The 12760-nt window shown below is 49.5% G+C and overlaps 1 protein-coding gene across 1 annotated transcript in view; it reads left to right on the top strand.

Annotated features, from left to right (window-relative positions):
- Nucleotides 1–12760, top strand: part of LOC144138053 (endoplasmic reticulum transmembrane helix translocase-like) — a 118790-nt gene that overhangs the window by 33748 nt on the left and 72282 nt on the right. The window contains exons 8-11 of the mRNA XM_077670127.1: nt 1971–2153; nt 3935–4072; nt 5978–6098; nt 9214–9368. Coding sequence (XP_077526253.1) covers nt 1971–2153; nt 3935–4072; nt 5978–6098; nt 9214–9368 — 597 coding nt within the window. The remainder of the gene's footprint in view (nt 1–1970; nt 2154–3934; nt 4073–5977; nt 6099–9213; nt 9369–12760) is intronic.

The raw sequence follows: 12760 nt of genomic DNA, 5'->3' as shown, positions 1-12760 counted from the left end.
CTCCTCCCACTGCCGCACGCAGCGCGAGCACAGAACAGGCGCGAGTCACTTCCCGCCGCCGGCACGCAATCGCGGACGCCGGTGTAAAAAAAAAACGTGCGAGCAAGGCTCATAAAGATTCACAAATGCTTGCTGGGACGACGAAACCCAACACATGAGCGAACTCGAACGAAGTGCAAAGCGGCGGCTTGCAGCGGCGGCGGCAACGCCAGAGGCGATTAGGCTTACCACCGCAGAGGATATTTGATGGGCGCTTTCGTAAGCGGCGCGTGTCACGTTTTACAATGAAAATTTCGCCCACGTTATCCGCTTTTTTTCTCGCATGCCCCTCATATGCCCCTCGAGTTGCGTTTCAGCGAGAGGTTAGAAGCGGTCGCTGGAGCTACCCACATCGCGCGGGTGGTCTCCGCGGCTGCGTCAGCGCGCCTGTGGCTTGCGGGGCGCATTTTGCGTTTTTGCAGGGAGAAAACGCCGCGTGCGGTTCACGCTGATGCCGATTAAGCCGTAGACGATTAAGCTCCGACAGAAACAGTGCGCCAGCCGTGTATGCACGCCACGCAGTTTGTAGGCAAGGGACTTAAGGGGGCACATGGGTCTTTGATCAAAAACTTTATTTTTGCAGTAATGATGATGAAAATTGGGGAGCACATGTAGTTTCTCATTCTGATTGTAGATATCAAATTTGTTTTTGAGTAAAATGATTATATTCAAATTTATTTGGATTTTATATTAAATTTTTTGACAGCCTTTGTAAAAAAACTGCTGGAGGGATGCAACTAAACATGGAACCAGTGAACTCCGCACAAATCAAAGAGTGCAATAAGACTAACATTATCGTTCTATCTGGTCTGTAGCAGAAGTTACGACCATTTGAAGTTTGGGCCTGGAAGGCAAAACCGGTTTTTCTGGTTGCTACCTTTCAAGCCCGAACTTCAAATGGTCGTAACTTCTGCTACAGACCAGATAGAATGATAATGTTAGTCTTATTGCACTCTTTGTTTAGTGCACAGTTCACTGGTTCCCTGTTTAGCTCCATCCCTCCAGTAGTTTTTTTACAAAGGCTGTCAAAAAATTGAATATAAAAATCTAAATAAATTTCAATATAATCATTTTACTCAAAAACAAATTTGATATCTACAATCAGAATGAGAAACTACATGTGTCCCTAAATTTTCATCATCATAACTGCAAAAATAAACTTTTTTGGTTAAAGACCAGTGAGCCCCCTTAATCAAAGACTCTGTGGCTGGCTGCATCCGCGGCATTGGGCGACCTGTGTCGCCATTCGCGTTTTATTGGGACCCCCGGCGCTTGCGTCTCCCAAAATCTACTTCTACAACTTAAATATCGTGCCTCGTTCTCCATGAAACTTCGTTACATTGAAATTCCGGCAAACGGGACTTCGTTACACAGAGGGTGAAAATACATGGTGTGCATACACTTGAAGTTACAAAAAGTTCCGTGGTTCGTTACATCGAGGGTTTCGTTACATTGAAGTTCGTTACATCGAGGTTTAACTGTAATATATGCTAGAGGGAAAGCTGTCGCTGCGATCGCATGCTGTCGCAGGTGCCACCATAGCAGCTAGCAACGCTCCTGTCATACTTGGGCTGGGCTAGGCACATGACTTCTTTTCTCTTTCGAAGCCAACATAACAGAAAAGGGTGTTGTCTTGCACGAAGCTTCCGAATAATCCCCGACAATTAAGTATAATTTCAAAGTTCTATGTTCCTATTAATAAAACAATAACAATAACATTGCTGTTTTTGCAGCCACAGACAACTTCTGAGCTTGTTGGCTAGCCAAGCCAAGTAACACTGGAAAGTTCCTACCGAGTACATGACGGCACACTCGCTGAAGCGTGATTCGCCTGGATACTACCGCCACATTACACTCTGGCATGCATTAGTGTGAAACTCTCTGGTCGGAAGTCTCGTTGTCGATCCACCCCGGCGGGCCCTTGTGTGCAGCCCAGGACAACGGCTGCGTGGCGTATGTGCTCAAGACCAGCTTTGGGACGGCCCAGGGCAAGCTGCTGCGCACCATCCTGTTCGGGGTGAAGAGGGTGACGGCCAACAACCGGGAGACCTTCGCCTTCATCCTCTTCCTGCTCATGTTCGCCATCGCCGCCGCTTCCTACGTCTGGATCAAAGGTGGCTTGCTTGCTGATGCGGAGTGGCTGAGTGTTTGCATCCTTCTGAGCTGGGCACGGATTGGCGTGCTCGTGATGTGAGCGACGCTTCAGGGCACCTGAGTGCAGCGTTTTGGCATTGTGGACTGAACGTCGCCGTGCCAGTAGCAGCTGCTGTGAGGTTTGACCTGATGGCGGACCAAGTGTCATGTTAAATTTACCAACACTGGGACGTTTTGTGACATGGGATTGTCTGGAGGGGGGATCACCTAGGACTTTTAAGCCTCGTAAGCTTTAGGTATGCAGTGTAATCTCGGTGACACGAATCTAAAGGGGTGGCAAAAATATCCATATCACCGGAAAATTTGTTTCCGAAAACGAGAAAAGATGAGTTATCTGCACGTGGAAGCGCGCTGCACACGCGACGGGCGGTGACAATATGGCGTCCGCTCCTGCCGTGAAGTGGTGCAGATAGCTCCAGCGACTGCTTCTAACCTTGTTAGAATGCAGCTCAAGGCATAAACTAAATTGCTCATGTGGGAAAGGAGCTGATAATGTGGGCGAAAACTACACTATAAAATATCATCCACGCCCAATGTCCACTGCGGAGGTGGGCCAGCCAGCAGCTGTGAGCGCTTCGAAATTGCCACCATGAAGCACATTGGCGCAAGTCGTGAGGCTCCTCAGTGAGTTTATTCCGCCAGGGTGGTGGGTCGAATCGTCAATGCGGGCATCAAAAGAATGCGCGCCCATCACCGATGCGACGCACGCACACGAACTCCACACACATAATCAACGCCCAAGTGGCACAGGCAACATGTGAAGGGGTCGACACGACAGCTAGAGTGCAGGGCAGAGAGGGAAGCGAGGAGTGGGGAGAAGGTGAAAGGGCGAAATTTCTCACATCAGAAACCAGAGGGAATGCCTGATTGCCACCCTGGCTGTGGCTTCTTCGAAAAGTTTAATACAAAAAGGAAGCTAGAGGCACCCGAGCTGTAGCCAGCAGAAACGAAAAGGACAGCAAGAAGAAATTGTAGCCAGAGATAAAGGAGCTGAGGGTATAGGAAGACAGAACAGGCTTAGGGAGGGTGCAACGTTCTGTTTGTTTGGAGCAGCACCTCTCGCACTGGTATTGCAAACGCCCTGCGAAGAGGAATACCATCGGTGGAGGAGGACTAATGCTTTTGTGCCCACACGCAACCGAGGCCACAGGGCGGTACTAGAACTCCCGCCTCCCGTCCACACCGCAGTTGACTGCTCGCAGCTCACTTGTTCGTATCACCTGAAGCGAGGTGATCAATGGGTACGGATAATCTGAATTTCTTTACGTTATATACAATGCATTTTGGTTGGGGAATTCTGAAAATTTGTATCAACTGAATTCGTATCCCCGAGATTCCATTGTATATGGCAAGAACATGGAGGAAAGGTTGTCTGTCAAGGGAAACTCTCCAGGAACGTCATTTATAAAGTTAAACTTTTGCGTAATGAATGCAATTTTGAATTTGTGTGAACTTTTTGGGGGGAACGGGGGAGAGGGGGGGGGGGGGGGGGAATTCTTGTGTTATGTGCGGGCAGTAGGAATTGCTTGGAGATGAATGGACTGTTGACGGTAGTGGCATGCCTGAGCACGGTTGCTGGAATTGTCCCCTTGGTCGGAGGAGTGGCCATTGGCTGGCATACTTTGGCCGGCCGTTTCCAGTAGAGCAGTTCTCGAAGGCATGCCTTGGTGGCCTCCCCCACTGTGGCTGGCCGGCCATCGGATGTTCGAGGCCGCCTGTGCGATTCAGCGCCCCCCTGCAGGTACGGAGGACCCCACGCGCAACCGCTACAAGCTGTTCCTGGAGTGTGCACTCATCCTGACGTCGGTGGTGCCCCCCGAGCTGCCCATCGAGCTCTCCCTGGCCGTGCACACCTCGCTGCTGGCCCTCACCCGCCTTGGTGAGTGGTGCTCGCCAAGGGGGGGTTCCCTGTTCCCTAGCAGTGGTTCCCTAGAGGGTTCCCTAGCAGAGGGTTTCCTAGCAGTGGGTCCCAGGGGCCCACTGCTAGAGGGATAACTTGTCCAACAAGTGCAGCTTGTGCGGCTTCAAACGAACCGCGCAGACAAGCAGTGGGCATGGTGGCATACACCTCTTCGCATTTGAAAGTACTCGCTTGCAAGGGCTGAGGCGACTAATTGATTGCACTTGACATACCGGCCCAAGTGCTAGGGGGCGCAGCTCACGACTCGCAGACTCATCTTTTGTTCACACCTTGGCGTTCGGGTGCTGCAGTGTCAGCACACATCTTGGCTCCGATTTTGGGAATGTGGCCACTCGGGGAACGTTGCCAAACAGCCTGATCTAGGTGGGACCTATCCCACTTACGCGGGGTTTGTCCAGATGTCTTGCGCATTTACTTGGGGACGACGACTGAACCCTGCTTTTGCTGCATCGTGTTCAGTTGTTGAACAGTGTTTGCTTTAACCTGAATATTAATGCTAAGAAATGTCAGAATATTTGGGAATAACACCTTGGATTTGTCCAGCTGAGGCCTTAAGAATTTGAAGCTACTGAGAATAGCAGCATAACTAGCAGTGTAGCTGCCGCTGTTAAAATAGCAATGGGAAACGGTACACACAAAAGCTCTGGTCACCGTTCAGATAGTTCCATGCACTCAACAGAGACAAATTTGGCTCGATGTTGTACTCGCCACTAAAAGCTTGGCCAAGAAGCCTGTTGCAAGGAACACCCACCACACAGCATGCCTGCGCTGTAAAAGTTATGCTGTGTGCTCTCAGTAAAAACAAACTTGAAAAAGGTTCTCTTTTTTCCCCCCTAATATCCCCCTTATAGGAGTACTGACACGAAATTTCAAAACTAAGATAACTATGTAGAAGGCTTCCTGCATATATGGAGATATCTCCCAGGAAGTTTCAACAGCAACCGTTCACTTTAACGTACTTTTTAAATCAATTGGAAACTTTGTATGCACGAACAAGCTCAGAACGGATACCCTTTTGACAACAGTGTCACCATGATGCGTTGAGTGCTGTGCCTTGCGCCTCGCCCCGGAGTGCTGACGTCAGGGCTTCCGTGACCTAGCCAAGGTGCTGGCTCCTGTTGGCATGCGCTGCTGTGCCTTATTTATCACGTCAGAGTTTTGGGTCTGACGTCATGCTGGCCAGGTGCAGGCGACCAACAACCACTCGGGACACGCTCGCTTGCTCTAGCACGCTAGCTCGCTCTGGCACGCTCGTCCAGACTGGCCGCAATAGGATTAGAACAGTGACATCAAAGAGTGCCATCCTGTTGTAGTGGACCCCTCAGTGTTCCCGTCGTTGAAACCGAAACTGAAACAAACAAACGAGGCTGTAAATAATTATTTACGCTGCGGTCGACCATTTCAGGTGCCACTGTGTGATTACTGGGCTAGTAGGCACCCATAGCAGCGAAAAATATGTAACACGGAAATTTCGTGTGAGTGTTCCTTTAAGCCATGAGAAGATTATGGCCCATGTTAAGGGCGGAGAAAATGCAGCCAGAGTCCGCGGAGTTGAGACCTGTTTATGTTCGGGAATTCACAGCGCAAACAACAAACAAGGATGACAGGGAGAGCGAGACGCACAAGCACTGGAACGAGCGAGGTCTCACGTCCTCCTGATCTGTGATGCCAAGTTGCAGTGCCACATTCCGCTAGCGCAGACCCATATTTGCTTGCTCGCAACGTATGGACCACTACGCAGTGTCTGCCCTCGTAATGCCAGGTGTGCTCGAAACCTGGGTCGCGAGAGCTCTCTTTGTCGGGGCAACCAAGGGTCAGGCACTGGGAAACCAGTCTCGCTCAGCACCGATGATGATGATGCAGGGGTGTTCTGCACGGAGCCCTTCCGGATCCCCTTTGCGGGCAAGGTGGAGATCTGCTGCTTTGACAAGACCGGCACCCTCACCTCGGACAGCCTGGTCGTCGAGGGCGTGGCGGGCATCAAGTGAGTCCCCGTGTTCTCTCCACTTGCGCTGACGCGGAAAACTGCCTGGCGCAGTGTCAGAGTACCCTGTGTGGCTTGCCATATTTTCGTGCGTGTCACCTGCATCCCCGTGTTGCAGCAGAAGAATGAAAAGATCCCCGCACATTGATTGCAAATGCAACCTTTAAAGGAGCCATGAAGACAAAATACAAGTTGGGTTTATGAGAAAGACTGCTTAGTCCCGATAACAATGATACCAATATCATCGCAATCTTCGAACAAATAACGGAGATACTGAAGAAAATGTGTGAAGCCGTGGCGACCCCCTAGCCGATTTCCCGCAACTTTTCTATGACGTCACGGAACCTTGTTTGTGCGAGTGGCGGCCGCCTAACTGACCTGTTGCGATGACACATAACTGGACGTCTGTAATGGGGCCTCTAGTTCCGTTTGACCGCATCACTTGAATGCTAACGTGCAGTTAACGCACTGAAAATTATGTTTTATTGTTGGCCCCTATGACGTCATTCTTGCTCATAACACGTCACTGTGGCGCAAAATTTGAAAGTTTTTAAATACTTCTTGGTTTTTTTTTTTCGTTAAAAAACATCTTTTGTGGCTCTAATGGAGCTGAGTGAGATACTGAATCCTAGTTCTTTCAAATTAAACGAAGTTGTATTTTCTCTTCATGGCTCCTTTTAAAGAAGCCATGAAGGCCAAATGCAGCTTTGTTTGCTGTGAAAGAACTAGCCTGTGGTAACTCACTCAACTCCATTCCAGCGAAAAGGACGTTTTGTGAACCAAAGAAAAAGACAAGGAGAAAAACATGCAAGTTTCACGCCACACAGCGTTAGCGGTGACGCAGTGGAGAGAACACTGGAAACGGAGTCATCAGTGTGCTAAGTGCACAGTATTGGAGCGTTATGGTCAGATGGAGCTAAAATCACTCAGTCATGTTTCTCGGTGGCTGCTTTGGTCGGCGCAAGCAAGATCCTGTGACGACGGGATATGGACCCAGCTAGAAAGTGGTTGTTGAGTTGTCAATGCTTCATCTATTTCCCTTAACCCTTTCGTTACGGCGGGAAATTGACAGATTTTTAGGGGTCTAAGATAGCATTTTTTCTCTGCTAAACATATTAATTAGGCATACAATTTAGTGACATAAAATGCAGATGATTCAACGCACTTTCCAACGACATCATTTTTAATAATTTTTTTTCATAAATAATGGCTGCGAAAAAAATGATAAAATTCAAAATTTTTGTCCAGGTGTCGAAGGAAATAAAAAAAAAAGGTAGTGGTATATAGCGAACCACCAGTAGGAGGGAAAATTTAGAATATACATTTTGTGGGTAAACATTTCAAAAACCCGTCCAAGAGAAAAAAAATTGATTTGCTCGGTACAGTTTGTCAGGTATCAAAGAAAATGCTAGCACGCGTGGTGCCCATGCCTTGTTGTGAAGCCCAACTTCTATTTCAAATTTCACAATTTTGGATGGTTCCCTGGAAGAAATCTGGTGGTTTGACAATATTAAAGACACCAATTAGTCCCCACGTGATGTAAAAACACCTTGTCAATGATTATGGCCAGCGCAAGATTCAAGGCAAGCAAGCGATGGGAAGAAACCCACTTGGAGTTGAAAACGAAACTCGGTTCATTCTAATCGTCACTTATCTGTCAAAACTTTAATTTGCAGTTTATTGTCATCTCCTGGCTCACTATGGTAGCCCTGCGTCCAGGAATAACGTGTGATGTGTTGGTGATGTGGTCGCGCAACAATTTCACAAAACGCGCACCAGGAAAATCAGAAAGCTCAATGCATCTTGCAGCTAGTGCTGATAGAAATTTCGTTTTATATGTAAATCTAATGCGAATAAGCTGGAACATATTGTGATGCACGGTAAAAAACCGTGCGTATGCTCCGTACATGGATGGGAAAGGCAGGCGCCCTCTTCCCCCCTCCCCCCATAATTATGTTGTTACGGAATATTATATAGCTTGGATCAAAGCCAATTGAGGCTGCCTATGATGGATATAGCTTTTATAAAGTTTTGGACTCTAAAGTAATTTGAAGTGTTGCATTTGCTGTCCTTATGTTTTCATTTTTATGAGCACCCTCTCCACCTGAAAACCCGGAAAGAAATTCAATGTACGCCACTGGCACATACTCATAACATTTATGTTTGCTAATAAGCACCCTATGGACCACTGCATGCTTGAAAACTGTCCCGATAAAAGTGGTGGGACCTGGCACCATTCGGTAAAAACAACCAGCTTGTGATACAGACGATGTTCACTACAACAGTGCGTGCAATTTTAAGTGCTTGAGAAACCAATCGGGCACAACTCCATGGCGCACGAAGTCCCGATGCCTGTATGGTGCACAGGAAAGCGTGTTACTAGCCCTTGATGTTAATATCGTTACCGTGCAAAAAAATGCTGCTTTGCATCCTGTTTCTTATTCGGTTCGTAAATTACAAAAAAATTCTCAAATGACATCCTAAAAAGGGGCAATCTGCCAGCTGTAGAAAAGTTCTCACGCGCGAGTGGCAATTTCTACGAGTAGCAGACAGCGCGCCCGCAGCGCTGAACCTAATCTGGCAACAACACCCCAATGTCGCCCGCCCGCCACCCGCTAGTGGCGGTAGTTTCCTAGTTCCAGTGATGTGGCGGCTATTGTCTTGCAGCTGCAAAGTTGTGTTGTTTGCGTTACCATTGGTTGCCACATTATCCGGTCACTTGCTTGCACCCGCTGCAATGGCCGTTATGCCACATAGTGTATCCTTGCTTCGTTGCAGGGCCGCCGAAGTGCGGCAGCCCAGGGGTGCCAAGGAAATGTTGACATCCACCCGAAATGCAGCTGTATACAGTTACAAAAGGAAAGCTAAGAGCTAATCAGAAACTTTGCTGTTGAAGAAAAATTCACCCTGGTTTCAGGTGGATGTCAAATTTGCCTTCGCAGAAGGCTACTCCACCTTGAATATTTCCCCTAAATCTGGTCGATTAGCCCAGGGGTGCATCCGCGGTTTGTGGAAGCTGGCAAGCCACTTGTTTTGAGCAGCTAGCCCGAGGCATTAGCCCTTCTGGGAAGTGGTGGCTGTCGTCGTGATGCTTGTTCCTCCGCAAATCGTGCAGGGACCGGCCCGAGATCTGCCCCGTGTCGGAGGCTCCCCTCGAGAGCGTGCAGGTGCTGGCGTCGTGCCAGTCGCTGGCCCAGCTGGACGACGGCTTGGTGGGGGACCCCCTGGAGAAGGCCACGCTCACCGCCATCGACTGGAATCTCACCAAGGGTGCGTGCTTTGCCTCTGTCCCACACGCGGACTCCCTCCCTACCCCTGGGTCCCCTTGGGAAAGTGGGCATTACTCCTTCTTCAATACTTCAAGGTTGGGGCTGCACGTAGCTCGGGGAGTTTAATGTTTGCATCTCGGTACGTGGTGAGGCTGAGGGTTTAGCAGCAACCCACCTGGTCGGGATAAGTCGTACTTGCAAGGAGCAGAGAACGACTTCACTGTAGAACAGGCCGGAGAAATTGGCTCTGCACTGGGTTGGCTTTTAATGGCCACATCTCTCTAGGGAACACTTCGCTACACAGCGAGCTGACCTAGTTGGAAGCGAATAATGGCTACAATTGTGCAAAGCAAACAAGGGCTAGGAAGAAAGCATGAGGACGAGCGCACTCTAACTGAAATTTTATTGTTTCAACAAAAGATTTATATACGTACAAAACTGCACAACATCATCATGAAAAATGCTCCACGGTACACACAGCAAACACGTGTAATGCTCCACACATTAGATACAAGATGATAGCAGCAACATTTCTTTATCCAACAAAGCCACAGATGGTTGACTGACACGTGTTTTTGTACCTAGAAATATACGCTTCCACAACCCCTCTGGAAGTTTGATTATGATGCGCAAACTAAACAAGATAGATTTGTAGGTATGTAGGTCTTTCGTTGAAGCAATGAAATTCCAGTTTTAGAGTGTGCTCGTCCTCATGTTTTCTTCCTAGCCCCTGTTTGTTTTGCACAATCATAGGCATGAAACACTTCGCTGTAACAAATGAATGTGGCGCTCAGTACGCATCAAAGAAACGGCTTCCTTTTGTCCTGCGCACAATCAACGTGTACGGGAATGCGACTGGATTACAGCGATGTCCGGGTTTACTAGGACTTACTCTCGTACACACCGCTCACCCATGCTCACCGAATCTCCCGCACCGCGTACACCCTGCGCCCAGATGGGGCCGCCTTGTGTCATGGACGGGTGTCCTCTCAGCAAATGGCCAACTATGGTATGCATTTCCAGTATCCGCATTAGGAAGGTGCATCGTATGAACACAGAACTTCAAATGATGCAACCGGTCCATAGGCTGATGCCAGCCAGCAAGAAAAAAAACATCGCTGGAAGAGGAGGGGTAGTCGTGAAAAAATTACACCATCTTCTCGTGGGGAACCATGAGGAGGATGCGAAGCATCATGGGGTTTCCGTGTAGGTTCCATTGTGTTGCCGTTATGTTGTTTCATTTATCGGAGCACGAATGGGAACGTAGTGTGAACCCCCATGTAGAGACAGAGAAATGTAGAGACAACGAAGAGACCGACACCCGCCTTACCTGATCGAATACCTCCTGGTTCTCGTCTTTCTTTATTGCGTGCTCCCGCTCCTTACCCGCTGCCTGCCCTCTTCGTCTTCTTCTCTGGTTGAGCTGCAAGGCGCGTGGCGCTTCCCGCCACTGCTTTCCCGCTGGAAATTCAACATCCTCCTCTAAAGTTTTCAGTTCGTCGTTTCCGTTGACGTTCAGCTTCGCATGCCTTCGTTGTATCAGTGGCTTCTTGACGTGGTTTGAATGAGTGAAGGACATAAAGTGCGTTCGTAGCACATGCTCCCGTCTCGGTTTGTAGCGCAGTGGGAAGAGCGCCACGTACTTCCCATTGTGGCCAGAGAGTCGTGGGATCGAAACCAGGCGCCACCTAACTATTTCTTTTTATATTGGACTGCGCTGACGTCAGGCCAAACGCTGACGGGGCTGAAGAGACACGCATGCGCAGTAGAGTGCGGACGGTGGACAACAACAAGGGAGGGAGGGACACAGCTGCGAGCATGAGATGCTTCGCATCTAAAAAGAGAGATTACTAGCATTAGGAACCGAGCACCACCACGTGGGGTCCACAGAGGGGGCAGGGGAACAGGCACGGGAGGAAACTGAAGGAAGGCACACGGGGGAGTTGGGCCGTGCAGGAGAAAGAGCCAAAAAACCAGTGCTGGGAACACACGGCAGTGTTTTATAGATGCGACTGCTTCTCATTCACTCGCCTTGTCCATGCAGCGTCGTCGGCGTCGTTGTCGTCCGCCCCTCCCCCATTCTCCTCGCCGCGCGAGCTGCGCTCTCTGCCGCTCACCCCCTCTCCTCTCCGATGCCCCTCTCTCGCAAGGGGCATTGGATTTGATTGGATTGGCTTGGATTTGCTTGGATTGGATTTGGATTGGATTGGATTAAAGTGGATTGTGTTGGATTGTGTTGCGTCATAGCCGCGGCAGACGCACTGGCGTCGGCGCGTCCCCTCACCGTTATGCGCGCTATAAAACGCGGTGCCTGCGCCACTCCGCTCCATCGTTCCAGCGCCGTTCCTCCGCTGTCCAACGCTGCAACATGAACCCCCTATGCGTCGCATCTACACAGGGGTTCCCGCGAGGGGAGGTGGGAGTGTTTTGTTTCAGGACGGGGTGTACCAAAATGTGTGCTCTTTGGCATCTCCCCTACACATTATGCGCAGTTTGGGCAGATGTGCTTGTCTGTGATAGTTGCAGTGCCATTTTTCTCCATCAGGGGTGGCCTGCACTTGTTGCTGAACCATGCCATGATCAAGCACGTGTCAGTGCTGCACAAGTGGGAGAGAAACTGGGGTGGCATCCACTTCAGGAAATTAAATGCACAGCACCAACTTTACAGTGCTTTGGCTTTCTTGTTAGTCAAGCTATTTAGGTCTCGCTATAAAGATTTCACTTTCTGTGTGCAATCGTACGTTTTTCTTCTCGAATTTTGGTTGGGTGCGGCTCTTACATGAATCAGGCGGATGACTGCCTGCCACAGCCTCATACTGTTTCTGTGACTGCAGCAGAAAAGCTAAAGAGGCCCAGGTGGCATGCCTGAAGTGCCTTTATTGTCGCTGAATCTCCCACCTTTTCGCAGTGGTGATTGTCCCCATTCCCATCTTCGTAAGGCTGTCAAGTGACACCGCACGCCACGCACTCAAAATTTACGCGCACACCTGTTGCAGTGATGCCTTGTTCGGTCACCCCGAAGGGCTCTTCTCACGATGGGCTGCTGCCGTCTATTCTGCTTTCAACGGCCAGTTAACACAGATGTTGAGTGGCCGCAGCACACTCATCAGTCCTCCAGAGGCCGCGTCCAAATCCATTGGAGTGGGGGGCCCTTGAAGCAGTCTGTCAAGTGCCCCTTGAAACTGTCAGCCACTGGAAGGGGCTTCGCTGTAGCAGACCTCGTTATCTGTTTGCCCAGACAGTCGTTATCCAGTTGACAGCAAGTTCATCGGACATCCAGCCCTTCTTTAGAACACGTACAGTGATTTCCTGAGGGAAGCTCCCTTCTGGGAGCGCCTCCCTTTTGAAGACAGTGTGTGGCGGAAACTGATTTGATTGATTTTAGGGTTTAAC

Source organism: Haemaphysalis longicornis, unplaced genomic scaffold, assembly GCF_048455015.1.
Source record: "Haemaphysalis longicornis isolate Haplotype H1 unplaced genomic scaffold, Haemaphysalis longicornis Haplotype H1 scaffold_1, whole genome shotgun sequence".
Taxonomy (NCBI): domain Eukaryota; kingdom Metazoa; phylum Arthropoda; class Arachnida; order Ixodida; family Ixodidae; genus Haemaphysalis; species Haemaphysalis longicornis.
This window is presented reverse-complemented; position numbering and strand designations above follow the sequence as displayed.